At 41.2% G+C, this 19,233-nt stretch overlaps 1 protein-coding gene across 2 annotated transcripts in view; it reads left to right on the top strand.

The window, feature by feature from the left end:
- The window catches only part of LOC121330915 (ankyrin repeat and fibronectin type-III domain-containing protein 1-like), a 263,569-nt gene extending 244,934 nt beyond the window's left edge, over positions 1–18,635 (top strand). For both annotated transcript variants that reach the window (XM_041277886.1, XM_041277885.1), the window contains 11 exons: positions 1,927–2,026; positions 2,225–2,357; positions 4,299–4,418; positions 8,315–8,530; positions 8,720–8,886; positions 10,330–10,480; positions 11,732–11,900; positions 13,567–13,733; positions 14,273–14,486; positions 15,246–15,850; positions 17,639–18,635. In XM_041277886.1, coding sequence (XP_041133820.1) covers positions 1,927–2,026; positions 2,225–2,357; positions 4,299–4,418; positions 8,315–8,530; positions 8,720–8,886; positions 10,330–10,480; positions 11,732–11,900; positions 13,567–13,733; positions 14,273–14,486; positions 15,246–15,850; positions 17,639–17,926 — 2,330 coding nt within the window. In that variant the 3' untranslated portion in view covers positions 17,927–18,635. The remainder of the gene's footprint in view (positions 1–1,926; positions 2,027–2,224; positions 2,358–4,298; positions 4,419–8,314; positions 8,531–8,719; positions 8,887–10,329; positions 10,481–11,731; positions 11,901–13,566; positions 13,734–14,272; positions 14,487–15,245; positions 15,851–17,638) is intronic.
- Positions 18,636–19,233: the final 598 nt, after the last annotated feature.

Genomic DNA, 19,233 nt, shown 5'->3' with positions numbered 1-19,233 from the left:
CTGTCTACCTGTTTTTTTTCTTTCACAAATAATTTTTCTAGAAAGTCTCTGGATTTCTGAGCCTGAAAAGGCAGTTTGTGATGGGCAGAATTATTTTACAGCTGTTATGTCATATCATATTCACCCCCTGTATAATAAGGATTAACAAAACATTATTAGTACACATTAAAAACTACAATACAACAGCACTATCGGTTGTGTGTCGACAAAAAGAGACCAAATTAGTCAAAATGTACTCAAATTTGGTTTGGATTTTTCTATGTTACAAATTACTGAGCTACGACTGTATTTACTGTTATGTATTTAGGTTATGTATTTATTAACACGCAGATTCATGTAATGTAAAGCAGCAAGAGATGATTAAAAACAAAAGCAAAACAAGTATGAACATTATGATTCAATACCAGTAAAAAACACACAAGTATTGTTTTGTTTGTACTCTGTTGACTCTTAATCACAAAACTGAATTGTCACGTTGCTCCTGTACGACTACAGTGGGGGGCAAATGTGGCAAGGAGGTGACATTTTCTATGACTCCACCATATTAAGTTGGATTTTCAAGTTCAGGGTGAAGGATTCTCAGAAATGCCACGAATCTTGAATGACACATCAGTTCAGTACTGTATTTGATTGTTTATAACACGTGGTTATGTATGTTGTCCCACAAAGTAGAATGTACAGATCAGTACTAAACAGTACATTTCTATTAAGATAGTGGAAATCCTTTAAGCAACTAATGTATGTGAAAGAAAATATTAAAGGAAAGGTTGGTGTTTCTTATGCGTTTCAGTTAAAACCAGACATTAGGGTGTCCGGGCTTGTTAATTCATGCCACCCAAACACAGATGCAAATTCCCTGATTGTCCTGGTCAAACCCGGACAGGTAGCAACCCTAGGCCTAGGTGTATACAAAAATATAAATAAATTTCAAGATTTTACATTCTTACAAATTAATATTTAGTACACTTGTGCTCCGAATATAACCACCATTTAAAGTGGCGATCTTGTGTTGTCTTACACTGGAGCCCTGAGGATACTTTTTACAACAGCCAAAGTTTCTGTACAAATTACACAAACCGGTCGAGCATTTGGACGATTTGGCAAAATGAAGCAGTAAGTATCAGTCCATTCTTCTTTTAAAAGAATGGTTTTCACTATCAACTCCATACATGCGCAGCAGTTGGCGAAAAAAAGCTGGAAAACTGCAGTGTTTCCACAATATGACAGAGCCTGTGAGTGAACAGTGAGAAACGTCTTTTTTTTTTTTTTCTTATAAGAAGAAATCGACTTTTTTATTGGCTGAAACTTAAAGGGGGTTTGAAAAGAACTTTTTTTTTTTTTTTTCTCCCCCTCAATCATGGAATCAATGCACATTGTATTGAAGATTACATAAGCTAATAGCGGTCCATTCAGAATCTACTGGCAGTCCGGGTTCGACCCATGGGCTGCCTATTGACTACCCCTGGTGTAGGCCCTTATATGTTGAGAGCTTTATAGCAAAAATGTATAGGAAATATTTTGAATGGATACGATGTAAACTCAGCCCTAGACAGCTGTCACAGAGCTGGGTGTCTGTTATAACTAAAGTGCTTATAACCTGCAAGTATACCCCTTTCACATTGCACGTCTGTTTATGGAAATCTTTGTTTTCAATTTACAGCCCTCTTGTACAGCAGTGTACTGCCAGTTGCTGCAACTCTTCCCCACATATCACTGCTTTTAAGAACTGAACTCTGGATGCATTGAAGCTGAAACATGTCTGTTTTTAATAATTATGTTCTATATGTATATTTTTTTACGATCATTTCTAAACCTGTGTCCCATGATTTAATCCCATAGCCATGACCAAGCCTGTATCACCTTCATAAAAAAATGTCACTGTTTAAGATAGACCTGTAAAGGCCAGTGTCATGTTTTTCCACACAGAGAGTTGCAAAGTTCAGCCGCAAATCAGAAAACACTCTGTCTCCAAGAGTTTACGACATCTCTTCCAGCCAACCAGCAAGTTTGTGAAAACTCTCAAAAGGTACTTTTTTTTATTAGGGATACAGATTTTTGAGTCTCCAAGTGGCTTATCTGATAAAGGCATGGCTCAGTCATCTCAAAGCGTACACCTACAGGGCTGGCCTCCACTTTTTAATTTTACCAGTAGCTCCAATTCTGTATTTACAGCACTGCTGCAGGGTGTATGCTACTTGAATGATCTGCCTGTTTTGTGTTGAAGGGGTTTGTATTTGACTTCAATATTCTACCGAGATGACAACATCCTGGTAACTCAGGAAGACCAGATTCCCATCATGGAGATTGATGACTCCTACTCCAGCTCCCTCGTGCAGGACTTCCTGTGGTTCAGCAAGGTAGACATGTTCACACCGAAACTCTATTAGATTTGTAATGGTATTAGATTTGTAATGGTACTTCGTGTGTGTGTCTATGCATGTATGTATGTATATGATTGTGTCTATGTATGTACAATGGCTTGCGAAAGTATTGACCCCCCTCTGGCATTTTTCCTATTTTGTTGCCTTACAACCTGGAATTAAAATTGATTTTTTGGGGGTTTGTATCATTTGATTTACACAGCATGCCTACCACTTTGAAGATGCAAAATGTTTGTGAAACAAACAAGAAATAAGACAAAAAAACAGAAAACTTGAGCGTGCATAAGTATTCACCCCCCAAAAGTCAATACTTTGTAGAGCCACCTTTTGCAGCAATTACAGCTGCAAGGCTCTTGGGGTATGTATCTATAAGCTTGGCACATCTAGCCACTGGGATTTTTGCCCATTCTTCAAGGCAAAACTGCTCCAGCTCCTTCAAGTTGGATGGGTTCTGCTGGTGTACAGCACTCTTTAAGTCATACCACAGATTCTCAATTGGATTGATGTCTGGGCTTTAACTAGGCCATTCCAAGACATTTAAATGTTTCCCCTTAAACCACTCGAGTGTTGCTTTAGCAGTATGCTTAGGGTCATGGTCAAGGTGAACCTCTGTCCCAGTCTCAAATCTCTGGAAGACTGAAACAGGTTTCCCTCAAGAATTTCCCTGTATTTAGCACCATCCATCATTCCTTCAATTCTGACCAGTTTCCCAGTCCCTGCCGATGAAAAACATCCCCACAGTATGATGCTGCCACCACCATGCTTCACTGTGGGGATGGTGTTCTCGGGGTGATGAGAGGTGTTGGGTTTGCGCCAGACATAGCGTTTTCCTTGATGGCCAAAAAGCTCGATTTTAGTCTCATCTGACCAGAGTACCTTCTTCCATATGTTTGGGGAGTCTCCCACATGCCTTTTGGCGAACACCAAACGTGTTTGCTTATTTTTTTCTTTAAGCAGTGGCTTTTTTCTGGCCACTCTTCCGTAAAGCCCAGCTGTGTGGAGTGTACGGCTTAAAGTGGTCCTATGGCCAGATACTCCAGTCTCCGCTGTGGAGCTTTGCAGCTCCTTCAGGGTTATCTTTGGTCTCTTTGTTGCCTCTCTGATTAATGCCCTCCTTGCCTGGTCCGTGAGTTTTGGTGGGCGGCCCTCTCTTGCCAGATTTGTTGTGGTGCCATATTCTTTCCATTTTTTAATAATGGCTTTAATGGTGCTCCGTGGGATGTTCAAAGTTTCGGATATTTTTTTATAACCCAACCCTGATCTGTACTTCTCCACAACTTTGTCCCTGACCTGTGTGGAGAGCTCCTTGGTCTTCATGTTGCCGCTTGCTTGGTGGTGCCCCTTGCTTAGTGGTGTTGCAGACTCTGGGGCCTTTCAGAACAGGTGTATATATACTGAGATCATGTGACAGATCATGTGAACTTAGATTGCACACAGGTGGACTTTATTTAACTAATTATATGACTTCTGAAGGTAATTGGTTGCACCAGATCGTATTTAGAGGCTTAATAGAAAAGGGGGTGAATACATATGCATGCACCACTTTTCCCTTATTTATTTTTTAGAATTTTTTGAAACAAGTTATTTTTTTCATTTCACTTCACCAATTTGGACTATTTTGTGCATGTCCATTACATGAAATCCAAATAAAAATCCATTTTAATTCCAGGTTGTAAGGCAACAAAATAGGAAAAATGCCAAGGGGGGTCAATACTTTCGCAAGCCATTGTATGTATGTGTGTGTAGAAAATTGAGCAATTAGAGCCAGTCATAATGATTGCAAACACTGTAAAAAAAACAACAAAAAATTAATAAACTTTAAGTTTGTCCGACTGTGAAAACACACCTTTACTCTTTAACATATAGAACATTCTATATAGGGGGCTTAAATAAGCATGCCCCTTCTGGTTCTTGCAGGTGTCCTGTCTGTGGGAGGATATCCTGTGGCTGCGGCAGTGCCTCAGCCCCTCCCAGTCTTCCTGCTCCTGCACCATTCAGACTCGACTCAAGATGCTTCATGCTGTCTCCCAGCTTCAGGTCGTACAAATATCTGCTCTCTCCTGGGCTTTTCTTAAGAACTTAAGAGAAAGTTACACCCCCATGGCTCACCTAGTAAAAGCACTGCCGCGTGCAGGGCAGCCATCCACCAGCCACTGTCTGCATAAAAAGTGACTGCTCCTCTCCATATCTGTCTCTACAAAACTTCCAAATATGTCCTGTACTCTCTGTTGTAATTATTGGCTAGGGTTAGCTTTGTCAACTCCTTTTAAAACTTCGTGGTTATACTCGTACCTAAAACCTGCGCGGTTATACGCGTAACTAAAACCTGCGCGGTTATACGAGTAACTAAAACCTGCGCGGTTATACGAGTAACTAAATCCTGTGTGGTTATACTCGTAACTAAAACCTGCGTGGTTATACGCATAACTAAAACCAGCGCGGTTATACACGTAACTAAAACCGGTTATACGAGTAACTAAAACCTGCGCGGTTATACGCGTAACTAAAACCTGCGCGGTTATATGAGTAGCTAAAACCTGCGCGGTTATACGAGTAACTAAAACCTGCGCGGTTATATGCGAACTAAAACCTACGCGGTTATACGAGTAACTAAAACCTGTGGGGTTATACGCGAACTAAAACCTACGCAGTTATACGAGTAACTAAAACCTGCGCGGTTATACCAATAACTAAAACCTGCGCGGTTATATGAGTAACTAAAACCTGCATAGTTATATTCGTAACTAAAATCTGCGCGGTTATACCAGTAACTAAAACCTGTGCAGTTATACGAGTAACTAAAACCAGCGTAGTTATATTCGTAACTAAAACCTGTGCGGTTATACCAGTAACTAAAACCTGCGCGGTTATACTCGTAACTAAAACCAGCGCGGTTATACTCGTAACTAAAACCTGCACGGTTATACTCGTAACTAAAACCAGCGCGGTTATAGTAAGCATTGATTGTTGTGACACGCCAATAGGAGCCCATTGCCATTTACCCCACCCTTCCTCCGGAGCGTCCCAAATAGTTGGAGTAACTAAAACCTGTGCGGTTATACGAGTAACTAAAACCTGCGCGGTTATACTCGTAACTAAAACCTGCGCGGTTATACTCGTAACTAAAACCTGCGCGGTTATACGCGTAACTAAAACCTGCGCGGTTATACGCGTAACTAAAACCTGCGCGGTTATACGAGTAACTAAAACCTGCGCGGTTATACTCGTAACTAAAACCTGCGCGGTTATACGTAACGTAACTAAAACCTGCGCGGTTATACGAGTAACTAAAACCTGCGCGGTTATACGAGTAACTAAAACCTGCGCGGTTATACTCGTAACTAAAACCTGCGCGGTTATACGAGTAACTAAAACCTGTGCGGTTATACGCGTAACTAAAACCTGCGCGGTTATACGCGTAACTAAAACCTGCGCGGTTATACGCGTAACTAAAACCTGCGCGGTTATACTCGTAACTAAAACCAGCGTAGTTATATTCGTAACTAAAACCTGTGCGGTTATACGAGTAACTAAGTGCGGTTATACTCGTAACTAAAACCTGCACGGTTATACTTGTAACTAAAACCAGCGTAGTTATATTCGTAACTAAAACCTGTGCAGTTATACGAGTAACTAAAACCTGCGCGGTTCTACTCGTAACTAAAACCTGCGCGGTTCTACTCGTAACTAAAACCTGCGCGGTTATACACGTAACTAAAACCAGCGCGGTTATACACGTAACTAAAACCAGCGTAGTTATATTCGTAACTAAAACCTGTGCGGTTATACTCATAACTAAAACCAGCGTAGTTATATTCGTAACTAAAACCTGTGCGGTTATACCAGTAACTAAATCCTGCGCGGTTATACGCGTAACTAAAACCAGCGTAGTTATATTCGTAACTAAAACCTGTGCGGTTATACTCGTAACTAAAACGTGTGCGGTTATACTCGTAACTAAAACCTGCGCGGTTATACTCGTAACTAAAACCAGCATAGTTATATTCGTAACTAAAACCTGTGCGGTTATACCAGTAACTAAAACCTGCGCGGTTATACTCGTAACTAAAACCAGCGCGGTTATACTCGTAACTAAAACCTGCGCGGTTATACTCGTAACTAAAACCTGCGCGGTTATACTCGTAACTAAAACCTGCGCGGTTATACTCGTAACTAAAACCAGCGTAGTTATATTCGTAACTAAAACCTGTGCAATTATACGAGTAACTAAAACCTGCGCGGTTATACTCGTAACTGAAACCAGCGCGGTTATACGCGTAAGTAAAACCTGCGCGGTTATACGAGTAACTAAAACCTGTGCGGTTATACGAGTAACTAAAACCAGCGTAGTTATATTCGTAACTAAAACCTGCGCGGTTGTACCAGTAACTAAAACCTGCGCGGTTCTACTCGTAACTAAAACCTGCGCGGTTATACACGTAACTAAAACCAGCGTAGTTATATTCGTAACTAAAACCTGCGCGGTTATACGAGTAACTAAAACCTGCGCGGTTATACTCGTAACTAAAACCAGCGCGGTTATACTTGTAACTAAAACCTGCGCGGTTATACTCGTAACTAAAACCTGCGCGGTTATACTCGTAACTAAAACCTGCGCGGTTATACTCGTAACTAAAACCAGCGTAGTTATATTCGTAACTAAAACCTGCGCGGTTATACCAGTAACTAAAACCTGCGCAGTTACTCGTAACTAAAACCAGCGTAGTTATATTCGTAACTAAAACCTGTGTGGTTATACGAGTAACTAAAACCAGCGTAGTTATATTTGTAACTAAAACCTGCGCGGTTATACGAGTAACTAAAACCTGCGCGGTTATACTCGTAACTAAAACCTGCGCGGTTATACTCGTAACTAAAACCAGCGCGGTTATACTCGTAACTAAAACCTGCGCGGTTATACTCGTAACTAAAACCAGCGTAGTTATATTCGTAACTAAAACCTGCGCGGTTATACCAGTAACTAAAACCTGCGCGGTTATACTCGTAACTAAAACCAGCGTAGTTATATTCATAACTAAAACCTGTGCGGTTATACTCGTAACTAAAGCCTGCGCTGTTATACTCGTAACTAAAACCAGCGTAGTTATATTCGTAACTAAAACCTGTGCGGTTATACCAGTAACTAAAACCTGCGCGGTTATACTCGTAACTAAAGCCTGCGCGGTTATACTCATAACTAAAACCAGCGTAGTTATATTCGTAACTAAAACCTGTGCAGTTATACGAGTAACTAAAACCTGCGCGGTTATACCAGTAACTAAAACCTGCGCGGTTATACCAGTAACTAAAACCTGCGCGGTTATACGAGTAACTAAAACGAAAGTAACATGTTTTCTCTTGCACGTGTCGGTGTAGCACTGAATCCAGGTGGAGCTGCAGAAGTCTGCTGCTGCGCAGTTTTCTGATCGAAATGTTTCAGCCGAAGCTTTGTGGCTAGCTTGAAGATGAAATCTCTTCTACTGATATTTTCCCTGGTGCATTCCTTGTACAAAACAAAGGATTTGATGCCTGTCAAGTCCCGCAGAGATAATAACAGGCTTGCATATAAAAATAAAATTGAATATTGTAGGTTATATTAAAAATAAAAGCATGTATTGTAAAAGGCTGTCAGAATTATAGCGTCCTTATTTTCACGATCCTGCCTTTCAAACACCGTCAGGGTATTTAATGCATGTATTTAGGAACATTCATAAATGGACAACCGCATAACTTTCAGACACGCAGAGTAATTTTAAATTTGAAAACCTCAAGTCATCAAAATGACTGCCGTGGCAGTTCTAGTGTTTAAGGCTTCAGTCAAGCTTCCCTAACACTTCTTCCCCTAATGATGTGAAAGGGGGTCCATTATAGATATGGTTTTTGATCATTAAGACAGCAGAGTTCTGAACCAATAATTGTTTTTAATTGAACAGGACATGCTGGGAACCCAGGATCTGGGTAGGGTTTACTTTGAGCCAATTAAAGACAAGCACGGGAATGCGCTGCTGGTGACAATACGTGACCTGGGTTCAAGTCAGTCCCTGGAAAACATGCGATGGACTCAGCTGAGCAAGCTCCAGATGCAGCGCAAGTCCATCTCATCACCGGAAGAGCCTACTGCCCTGGACATGCTTCTCATCACACTGCACGTAGGACTGCTTCAGAATGATGGATCAGTATTGTGGATTAAAAGTCACATCCCAATGCATCAGTAGTATTGTAGTGTACAGTGTTGTGGCAGGAATAGGATTCACTTGATTAAAAATGGACTTGCAAGACAGTTGCCAATGTATTTTAAAGCCTTAGTTTACCATTTTTAACCCCTCTGTGTGTTTCAGGAGAAGCTGGCCTATCACAGACGCAGCAGGCAGGCCCTGTCTCCAGGCCTCTACCTGGGGTACCTGAAGCTGTGCAGCTCAGTGGATCAAATCCGGGTTCTGGTTCCTCAGAAACTCCCCAACATGCTCTGCCACGTGAAAGTGCGATACAACCATAACATCTCCAGGTGCGGGGGAGGTGGGAGGGGCACAGTCTGTGGGTGCTATTGGTCACAGAATGAATGTCCGATAAATTACAGTATGACTTTGGTTTTCCACACCTCAATTATAAACAGCTAAGCATTAACTGTTGCCATTTTAAGGGTGAATATTAATGTGAGCTACATTTTCCTCATAAGAGGCCTGACTAAGTAGCCAGCCGTACAGGAAACCTCGGATGAGCGCCACAGCCCTCGTTAAACAAAAACAAACAAACGGAACAATTCACTGCACCGTCTCCCATAATCTATTTACAACAATTCTTACACATGTCAACAAATCTGAAACACATAGGGCTGTCCATCGCTTTGACTTGAGTTTGGGCTCAGTGCATGTTCTTTTAATTCAGAGCAGTGACTATAACTTGTTTTTTTAAGTGTACCATGTAAACACTGATAGAATAATGACCTTGCTGGATTGATCTTCTGTTGTAGGCCTTCAGAGGTTCCCTCTTACAGGTGTGAACCCCAGTGTAAGTGTTCTCTACAGTGGTGAATTAGTGATAATTTCAGTACATGAGTTTTTGAAAGCACACAAGTCTTACTGCATAGCAGGGCTGTCCAGCGGAAGGCTTTTGAGCCATGTAAGGCTCGTTGAACTCCACAGTTTGGCTGTTTTGATATAAAGGGGAATGCTGGACAAGCTGTAGTTTTTGGTAGAAGCAAGTCAGAAGTTTACGTGTGTGTGTGTGTGTGTGTGTAAACATGGAAGATGTTTAAAGTAATTGTAGTTAAACAATAGTTCCATAAAATATATCCACCATGCACATATATTCATTTTGTCTCAATCATATAGTTTTGGAAAAAAAAAAAAAAAAACTTGCGTTATAGCAAACATGTATTCTCATTTTATAGCATGGTATCTGGTACTATACTAGGTTAAAAAAGCCATGCTTTTACAGACAAGACGGGGAGAGGGAAATTGTCCGCACCACATTCACTGGCTTCTTTCCATCACTAACAAATCAACTGCTTTCCCTATTGACTGACATGCTTTTTAGCCAGTAACATGATCTGACCAGGAAGACACTGCTGAGGTGAAATGATACAGGGGGTACAAGTGCAAACAGATAACAGAGGAAAAAGCACAGGAACTGAGAGTTTCCTTTAACCTAAAGTAGTACCAGCTGTCATATTTTAAAATGAAAATACATGTGTGCTGTAGCATGTGTTTCTGTCAATACTGCTCATTATAGACCTGTATAGCTAATGGCGGTGCAAAATGGATAACAGTTATGGAATTATTATTTTAGCTACAATTACTTTAATGAGAACAAAAATACTGGAGAGGTGTGTAGACTTGGATAAATAGCCTTTGTCTTTTTGGCTCTTTAAGAACGCTGAAGCATGTTGATATTTAGGCAGTGTGGATAAGATAATAGCTGATACAACTGGTGGATATTTGTGTCCCAGGGAGGAGTGGGAGTGGCTGCAGAACCTGAGCTCCCTGGATGACTCTGTCCTGGCTGAGCAGAATGCAGAGAGCCCTCAGAACCTCATCCTTCAGGACCTGCGAACGGCAGCCAGAGAGCTGATGGGACAGATCAACGTTCCAGTCAATCAGGTAGGGTCAAGAGCGAGACATTCACAACATACAGGAGGGGTTCTCCACTTCCAGTCAATCAGGTAGAGCAAGAGCTAGCCTTTCACAACATCTCAAAGTTGGTTGATACATTTTGTATCCATTCATTTCCTATTGTTTACTTGGATATATCTGCCCGTTATCGCATTAAGTGGTACATTTTATTAGAAGATACTGTAAAATGATTTACTTGTTACTGTTTCTTGGCCAGTCCCTATCTGTTTAAGCAAGAACATAACTGCCATAATTAGTTCAGAAATAACTTTAAACAGTGTTTTGTATGATGTTGAAAACACTGGATAAGACCTTAGCACTATTTGTTTATTTTATGGATGACATATTACAACATAGAGAAATGTCAATGTTTGTCTTAATATGTATTCCTAATTTTAAAAAAATTATTTAAAGTCCCATGTGTGAGATTTACTAATTACAAGATTATCTTTTACTCATTAACCCCCTGTGGTGGAGTGTCCCACCCCTTTTGTTTATTATTGTTTTGATTTATATATTAATGCGATCGCAAAAGCTGTCTGCTATTAATATTTGTTATTATTATTATGTATTGTTTGGCCGGACGAGCGAGAAAACCTTGTGAGGATGCGTGACTGATCAGCTACTGATTATTTAACTAGCTGACAGTCACGCATCCTTATTTAATCTCATGCAGACTGTGGCGAAGGGGTAATAAGGTAATTTTAATTAATAGCTAGTTAACCCCTCGGCCAGAATATAAAACCCTGCAGCTGTCTGCGCTCGAGGTGGAGCATAAGAGGAGACGGAAGTCTGTAAAAGGAATATAACAATTGCTAGCGTGCTGGTTTATACACCAGCACAATACTTGTTTTGTTGCTGTTTATTATTTGTTTATTTGTTTGGCCAACACTCTTTTGTTTTGTGTCTTTTGTTTGTTCAAATCTTTTGTTTATTTAATAAAACGCTGGACATCGTAGCGTCTCAGGTTCACCGCCATCACGTGCATTGGTTTCTGTGTTCTTCCGGGTCTGACATCACCACTACCGTCATCCTAGTCACACCCCCTTTAGGTTAGCACATTCTTTAGGACAAGTTATTGAGAGAATAAGAATCTGAAGGTTGGTTTTTTGCATGCACATACTGAAGATTTAGGATCTACCTTATTGAGTATGATACTGATTGCTGATATTTACAGCAAGGCTGAAGATATGTAAATTAGCAACATCATTGAATCTGTTATCTCGCTTTCTCTGTTAGGCCCAGCACTTCCGTATCTACAGCCAGGAGGTCCTAGAGTTTGGGGAGAAGGTCTCGTTCCTGCTCCTCCTGCCCCCTCCGGATGATGTGTGCACCGTCCCTGGACAGAACAACCCCTACTCTCCCCGCTCCGGCTTCCTCACACTTCCCCTGCAGATCTTCGAACTGGGTAAGGCTCCCATCAGGCTGGGACAAAAATTGGCTTTCAAATAGGGGTGATACAATTCATTGTTCATCGATAGATCAAGATACTGCTTTACATGTATTTATCTTGATGGAAAGTGTGTATCCTGATACATAACCAAACGGACTAACTTCTAGTATATACAGTGCTGTGAAAAAATGTTTGCACCCTGTACGATTTTCTGCATTTTTGCACATTTATGTGGGTTGTAGTAGTATATAGAGTCTGAGAGAAAAAAAAATGACACCAAAGTTTGGTGCTTCTTTCATTTGTTTGGTGTGCAAGGTAATCAAACATGCAATTTTCAGGTGTGAAAAAGTTATTGCCCCCCCTAGTTAACTCAACCCAGTTAAATGGATAATTAGGGTCAGCTATTTGAATACCTTGGTTAACAATCAGGCCTGATTTGGGCCAGCCCTGCCCAATATAAATCTGACTAACTTTGGCCCTTGCCATCAGAGTGAAGTTGTCAGCACACAGGTTCTAGAGGCACATCATGCCACAATCAAAAGAAATTCCTGAAAAAAAAAGTTTTTCTATCATTGTCTATCAGTCTGGAAAGGGTTACAAAGCAATTTATAAGGCTCTGGGGCTCCACCAAACCACAGTCAGAGCCATGTTCTCCAAATGGAGAAAGTTTGGGACAGTAGTGAATCTTCCCATGAGTGGCTGTCCTGCCAAAATCGCTCCAAAAGTAAGACATAAAATTGTCCGGGAAGTCACAAAGAACCCTAGAACAACATCCAGGGATCTGCAGACCTCTCTCGCCTTGGCTAAGGTCAGTGTTCATGACTCCACCATCAGAAAGACACTGGGCAAAAATGGGATTCATGGCAGAGTAGCAAGGTGGAAACCACTGCTCACTAAGAACAACATGAATGCTCATCTCCAGTTTGCCAAAAAGCACCTGGATGATCCTCAAGAGTTCCGGAACAATGTTCTATGGACAAATGAGTCAAAAGTGGAACTTTTTGGCCAACATGGGCCCTGTTATGTCTGGCGAAAACCAAACACTGCATTCCACAGTAAGAACCTCATACCAACGGTCAAGCAGGGTGGTGGTAGTGCCATGATTTGAGGATGCTTTGTTGCATCAGGACCTGAACGACTTGCCATCAATGAAGGAACCATGAATTCTGCTCTGTATCAGAGAATTCTACAGGAGAATTTCAGTCCATCGGTCCAAGCGCAGCTGGGTCATGCAGCAAGACAATGATCCAAAACACACAAGCACGTCTACATCAGAATGGTTGAAGAACAAGAAAATTTTGGAATGGCCTCATCAAAGTCCAGACCTAAACCCCATTGAGATGTTGTGACAGGACCTGAAACAAGCAGTTTATGCCCGAAAACCCACAAATGTCACTGAGTTGACAATTTATGAATATAATTTCTACATAATACAAAAGAAAATGTGTAAATGATCACGCTTTACCCCCAGCCAAGATCAGCTGCTCCGCGTGACCAGGATTCAAACCAGCAAGCTCCTTATCACATGACCCACCCTGCACTCCAGTGGCCTTTACTACATAATCATTATTACACATCATACAAAGTAGCCCCCTGCATGTAATGTATTTCCCTGTGGCTTGGAATCAGAAACCCTTTTTTCACACACTCTAACCGTATCCTCTCCTCTTTGTTTCTCCAGTCCACTTCTACACGTACAGCCAGGCGTTTATCGGACAGTACTGTCGCGTCTCAGCCCTGCTGGAGCTGGAGTCACTGATGACCCAGCAAACCCTGCGCGAGGCCTTCTCCGAGTCAGAGCTGCTGGCGGCCAAGCAGAAACACCAGCAGGTCCAGGAGTACGTGCAGGTGAGGCAACACAAATAGGGTTCCAGGATTGTCCTCCCATTGGGCAATACTGATGAGGTCAAGGACTTTCTCAAAGGGAATTCTAACTTTTAAACAGTGTTTGACACATTTAAAGGTCAAGAAAAATAATGTTTTACAGAGGTCTTGAACTATAGTGCTCCCCCTCTGTAACAATGAGGTCAGGAGCCTTAGGTAAGAGACCATGCTATTTATGTTCTGCATTAGAACAAGAATACAAGTGCTGGTGTACTGGCATTATGCACACTCACAGGTAAATGGTCAGATCCAAGACTTATTATTTGATTGCAAAAACAAATAACTGCATTGGCAGATAGATGATAGAACAGGATAAAGTGCATCAGTGCTAAGTAAACCTACTGCAAAATAAATAACCAAATAATGAGCATGTTTTGGATCTGGTGGGATTCATAGTATTGACAGTTTTATTTCTTTTGGTGTAGTTGTAAGTGATTAATAATGAAGAGTTTTCTCTGGCTTCACTACCCAAATTCTACTGAATAATGTGTTCTTTTTATCAGCAAATGGAAGAAGTCTGGAGGGAGATGCGATGGATTATGGATGCTCTTCAGTATGCCAGGTACAAACAGCCATCTGGAGGGATCTCGCTGGCCTGGATAATCGACTTCTCTCAGGAGGCTGTGAGGGAGAAACCTCGCTCTACCACCTCCTCCCAGCTCGACTACCTCCCCTCTCCCACTCCCTCCCCAGAGACTGGCCGCAAGCACAACTCAGGTGAGTCCGGCCAGGAGTCAGGGTTCAACAGCTTTCAATACTGCTTGTCAATTATAGTGTGAAATAATTTAGACATAAATGCACTAAATGCACACTATTTCATCAACCTGCACAGCCTAGCCACTTTATTACCTGTATTTAATATCGTATTGTCTGTTTGCACTGACCACAGCCCGTACACAGCATAGACTCCACATGATGCTCGAAGGTCTCTCAAGGGATCCATTAACTTGATTGATATTTCAGACTTGACAAGCCTCTCCGACAGTCTTTACCACTGTCTGTCACTAGCCGTTTGTGGCCACAGCTGTCTGTCTTGGAGATCACTTTCCTTTCGTTTTGTCATTGCTGATCTGCTCTGATGATTCTTGAAGTGACAGAACTAGCTTGACTGTCCTTGCTACTGTGGCACCTGCTCCACATGCATCCACTATCATGCCTCTTTCAAAAGCAGCTAGATCTTTGCCTTTCCCCAATTCTGGTAGACTGCTTGCAATGATTAAACACCCTAATAGTATTTTGTGAAATGAGCACATATTCCTGTTGTAAAATAAATTACTTGTTCCACTTTTTTGAGCCTGGATAAAAAAATATAAAATAAACATTGTGGTTTGAAACCGTGACACATGAAATTTCATTTCTATTCATGTCTAAGAAGCTTCCTCACAAAACAGCCTGAGATTACACATGCAGTTCTGTAACATGCTTCTGTTTAAACCCCAATGGAAATTTACCTCCATTGCACTTCTATTCCCTCAGATCTGCATGGCATCTCCGATGAAGAAGGTTCTTCTGAAGTCTTCCTGGCTACAGACAGTGATTACGACTCAAGCCGAGCGCAGAGCCCCCGGGACCTAGACCTCATCTTCTCCTCCCCCTCCTCCTCCTCTATGGAGCCTGGGTGCCCCCGCATAGGCAGCAGGGGGCTTCGCGACGGTGCTCCTGACGTCTTGCTGGCCCATGAGCTGCAGCCGGCAGAGCCTGGAGAGCACAGATGCCCCCCTGAGCTTTTTGACAGTGATTTTATTCTCCCGAGCCGACAGATCGAGCTCTTGCGCATCACCGAGAAGAGACAGGCCTTCTGTGTACGGACCAGCAGTCTGGAATTCCCCGCGCCTGGCCCCTCCCCTCGTCGAAGATGCCCCCGTCCATCCTCCGTTGACCGTTGCCCACCTACCAAGGACCCTCAGCCAACCACCCCCCCTCTCCACGCCCGGGCACGCTCTGAAGAGGGTACCAATGGCTTCCCTGAGACCTCCGCTAATGAGGTGCTGCCAGCCAGTGAAGGAAGGAGGCCTCGTCAAGTGAACCTGAGGGTGTATCCTCAGTACAGGACCGGACTGTCTAAGGAAACCAGTGTGAAGGTACTGTGTGTGTTTCTCATTTGCTGTTCCAAATCTGTTCCACTACATTTCTCACATGACGACAGGTTTAGAAATGGTAAAGCAAACATGTATTTTCATTTTAAAATGATATCTTGCACCAGACTAGACTGTTTGCTTGATTTTACTTTCAAGTAGACTTGCACTCTCCTGGACATTTCAACTGGGCAGTGAACCCCCCCCCACCCCTTCAACACCTTCTTTCCTGTCATTAACCTACCAGCTGCTTCCTATTTTGACCGACAAGCTTTGCAGCCAGTACTATGCTTAGACCCCAGAGATATTGCTGACATAGGAAATTACCTAGGAAGTGTAAAAGTAACAAGCTAATGAAGGTATGCTTTCTTTAACTTACTGTTGTTTCAGATATAATGTTCTTAGTTTTAATTACATATTTGTTGTAACATGCGTTCTTTCAATCTGCATGTGTGAGACCTGAGTGAATGGAAGTGTGTAACATACACGATTTTATGGAATTGTTTCATAAGCTATAACTACTTTAAAGTACATAGAGCCAACAAAACAATGCCAGTAATCTTGCCTAACCCTAATGTACTGTCATTTGTAGATTTGACATTTTCCTCTTTCTTCAAGGAGAGGACAGTAAATCAATCAATTAATCAATCTTTATTTAATATAGCCCCCTTCACAATAAATTGTCACAGGGCGCTTCCCTTACAGAAACTTGCAGTTGATTCCATAGTTCGGGAGCCCTAAAGCCAAATGCTCTAGCTCCTGTGTTCTTTTTAAAAATCTTAGGGACAGTAAGCAGTCCTGCGTCCTGGGATTGCAGTGGTCTTATGTATGGGATTAAAATATCATTTAAATATGAGGGAGCTAAACCATTTAATGCTTTGTGTGTAATAAGCTTAACCTTAAAATCAACCCTGAACTTTACAGGGAGCCATTGCAGGGCTGCCAGTACTGGGGTAATGTGATCGTATCTCGTACTTCTTGTTAAGACCCTGGCAGCAGCGTTCTGCACAAGCTACAGTCGAGAAAAGATTGATCTGGGAATACCAGAGAACAGAGCATTGCAGTAATCTAGTCTGGATGTTATAAAAGCATGCATCAACCTCTCTGTGTCTTGCATGGAGAGAAAGTACCTTAGTTTAGCAATATTTCTTAAATGAAAAAAGGATACTTTGGTTATCTTTTTAATATATGGTTCAAATGAGAGATATTGGTCAAAGATTACACCCAGATTTCTTATTTCAGACCTCAACTTGAATGGAAAGCTGTCAAGTGTAAAAACATCTGAATTTGTATTGTTTAATTGATTTTTTTATCCTAATAGCATTACCTCTGTTTTATCGGAGTTTAATAATAAGTGAATGTGCTTGAATTATTTTGTTAGCTGTACGTACATAAGAAGCTTCAAATTTTTAAATTTTTAAATTTTTTAATATTATTTTTATGATGTTTGTAATCATTTTAAATGGTTGTTGTTGTTTTTGCCTTCCCTAGATACATCTAACATAGGTCAGAGCAACGAAAGTGTCTTAGAGAAAAGCCAGCGCTATCTCGTGATCTGCCTCTTTGGATCAGGTTTCTTTTTATTTATTTTTTTTACTGGCAATGCACTCCTAGATGGCATTAGTGCTTACTCATATAAAGACACTTTGGGTGATCTAGCCTACATTACATATGTCTATGGGAGGCAACTAGACCTGAAGAGCAGCTATACCACTGAGAATGACTGCAAACATCAGAACAACATAAGGGGGCAATAATACAGTCTTGAGTTTTTCCTTCATTCCTTTCTCACAGCTTTGCGTCACTCAGAAAACACCAGCTAGGGAGATTGTGAGACTGGTTGTCATGGAGATGAACAATGTTTCCAGGAGGCTGCTGGGAAGCTTGGAGGAAGTTGTGTACAGAGAGGAGCAGCTGGAGCACTTTGGGCTGGTGTTGGTGGTAGAGGAGAAGGAGAGGTGGCTGCAAGATGACTTCCAGCCCCTGGCACTGCAAAACCCATGGACTCGAGGGAGGCTCTGTGTGAGGATGAAGGAATACTCCCCTCTCTCACTGCAGCTCAGTCAAGCAACCACAGTGTGAGGAGCCATTGAAAACTGGTGTCTGGTTATGTCTTTTACCTGAGACGCTTTCTTATTAAATGAGAATTTCACAAAGGACCTCTGAAATCTATTCCTGGCCTTTCAGAGCATCCCGAATTAATCCAGTTTCTTAATTCTGAAAATTGCCTTTTTACCAAAGACTTAAAAAGTGACTGAATATTTATTGTTAAAATATATATGTTAAAAGAGTTATTGTGGATATTTGTATTAAAAATGGAGCAATATTCTTCTTCCAGAGGTAAATTTTGAGGTAAATATGAAGGCTGGAATCTTCCAGAACAAGACTATTCAAGAAAACAAAAGTTTTTTTAAATGATTCAAAGTCCTTTGAATTTCACAGTTTCCCCAGCTGGTACATTACAGTGTTTGTGTAGATGCGTGGTTTTTGTTTGCACAAGTTCATATTATTATTATTGTTGTTATTATCGTTCTGTTTTTTATTAGTAACTGTTGTTTTAGTGGTCTGATGAAGTGAAAAGCTGCAGACTCCCTGTCTCCTGAAGCTTTTGGTCTGTGCATACAAGCTTGGAGAGAGTTGTTTTGTTTATTTTGTGATTGGATTGTGTTATTACAATAGAAATACTGATATTAAGTTGCAATATGTAAACATTGGTTCTATCTGTATGTTTCTATTTCACGTTGTATTTTATATGTATTACTTAAAGAAAAGAAAAAAAAAACTTTCTTTACTCTTTTTGATGTTGTAATGACTTGGCATCTCAGCCCATTGAATTGAGTGGAAAGATAAGGGCTGGATGTGAACCGTAAAGCATACGGTTTAAAGACAAACGTCTTATCATTCAAGCTCAGTAGTCGAGAGGTAAGTCTTAATCTGATGTCAGTGTTATTAACCACTAGGAGGAAATTCCATTACAATGTGCATTAAGCAACAAAATGAACAAAAAAAGATAATGCTGATATGCTGGTCCCAACTCGTATACAAGTCGCTCCTGCATCCTGGCATTGCTGATCCACATGGAAACAAAAGTTATAATATAAAACTGATCCCAAGCTAGATAATGGTGAAGAATACTGTGTTCAGTTCTGGTCCCCACACTACAGGACATTGTGGCCTTGGAGACACATATGTGTATATGTGTCTCCAATATACTGTATACACACTGACATAAACCTCACAATGTTGTATTTTGTGTTCAGTGGGAGGAACGAGAGAATTTCACCAGAAACTTGAAAAAGACCTGGACATACACCTTTCCAATTTCATCTAGTCAGTAAAAAAAAAAAAGAAAATGGGTTTGAGTTTGAAACAATTTCTGTCTGAAGCAC

Source organism: Polyodon spathula, chromosome 18 (assembly GCF_017654505.1).
Source record: "Polyodon spathula isolate WHYD16114869_AA chromosome 18, ASM1765450v1, whole genome shotgun sequence".
In the NCBI taxonomy this organism is placed as follows: Eukaryota; Metazoa; Chordata; class Actinopteri; order Acipenseriformes; family Polyodontidae; genus Polyodon; species Polyodon spathula.
The sequence above is the reverse complement of the archived record's forward strand: the minus strand, read 5'-3'. Positions and strand labels throughout refer to the sequence as shown.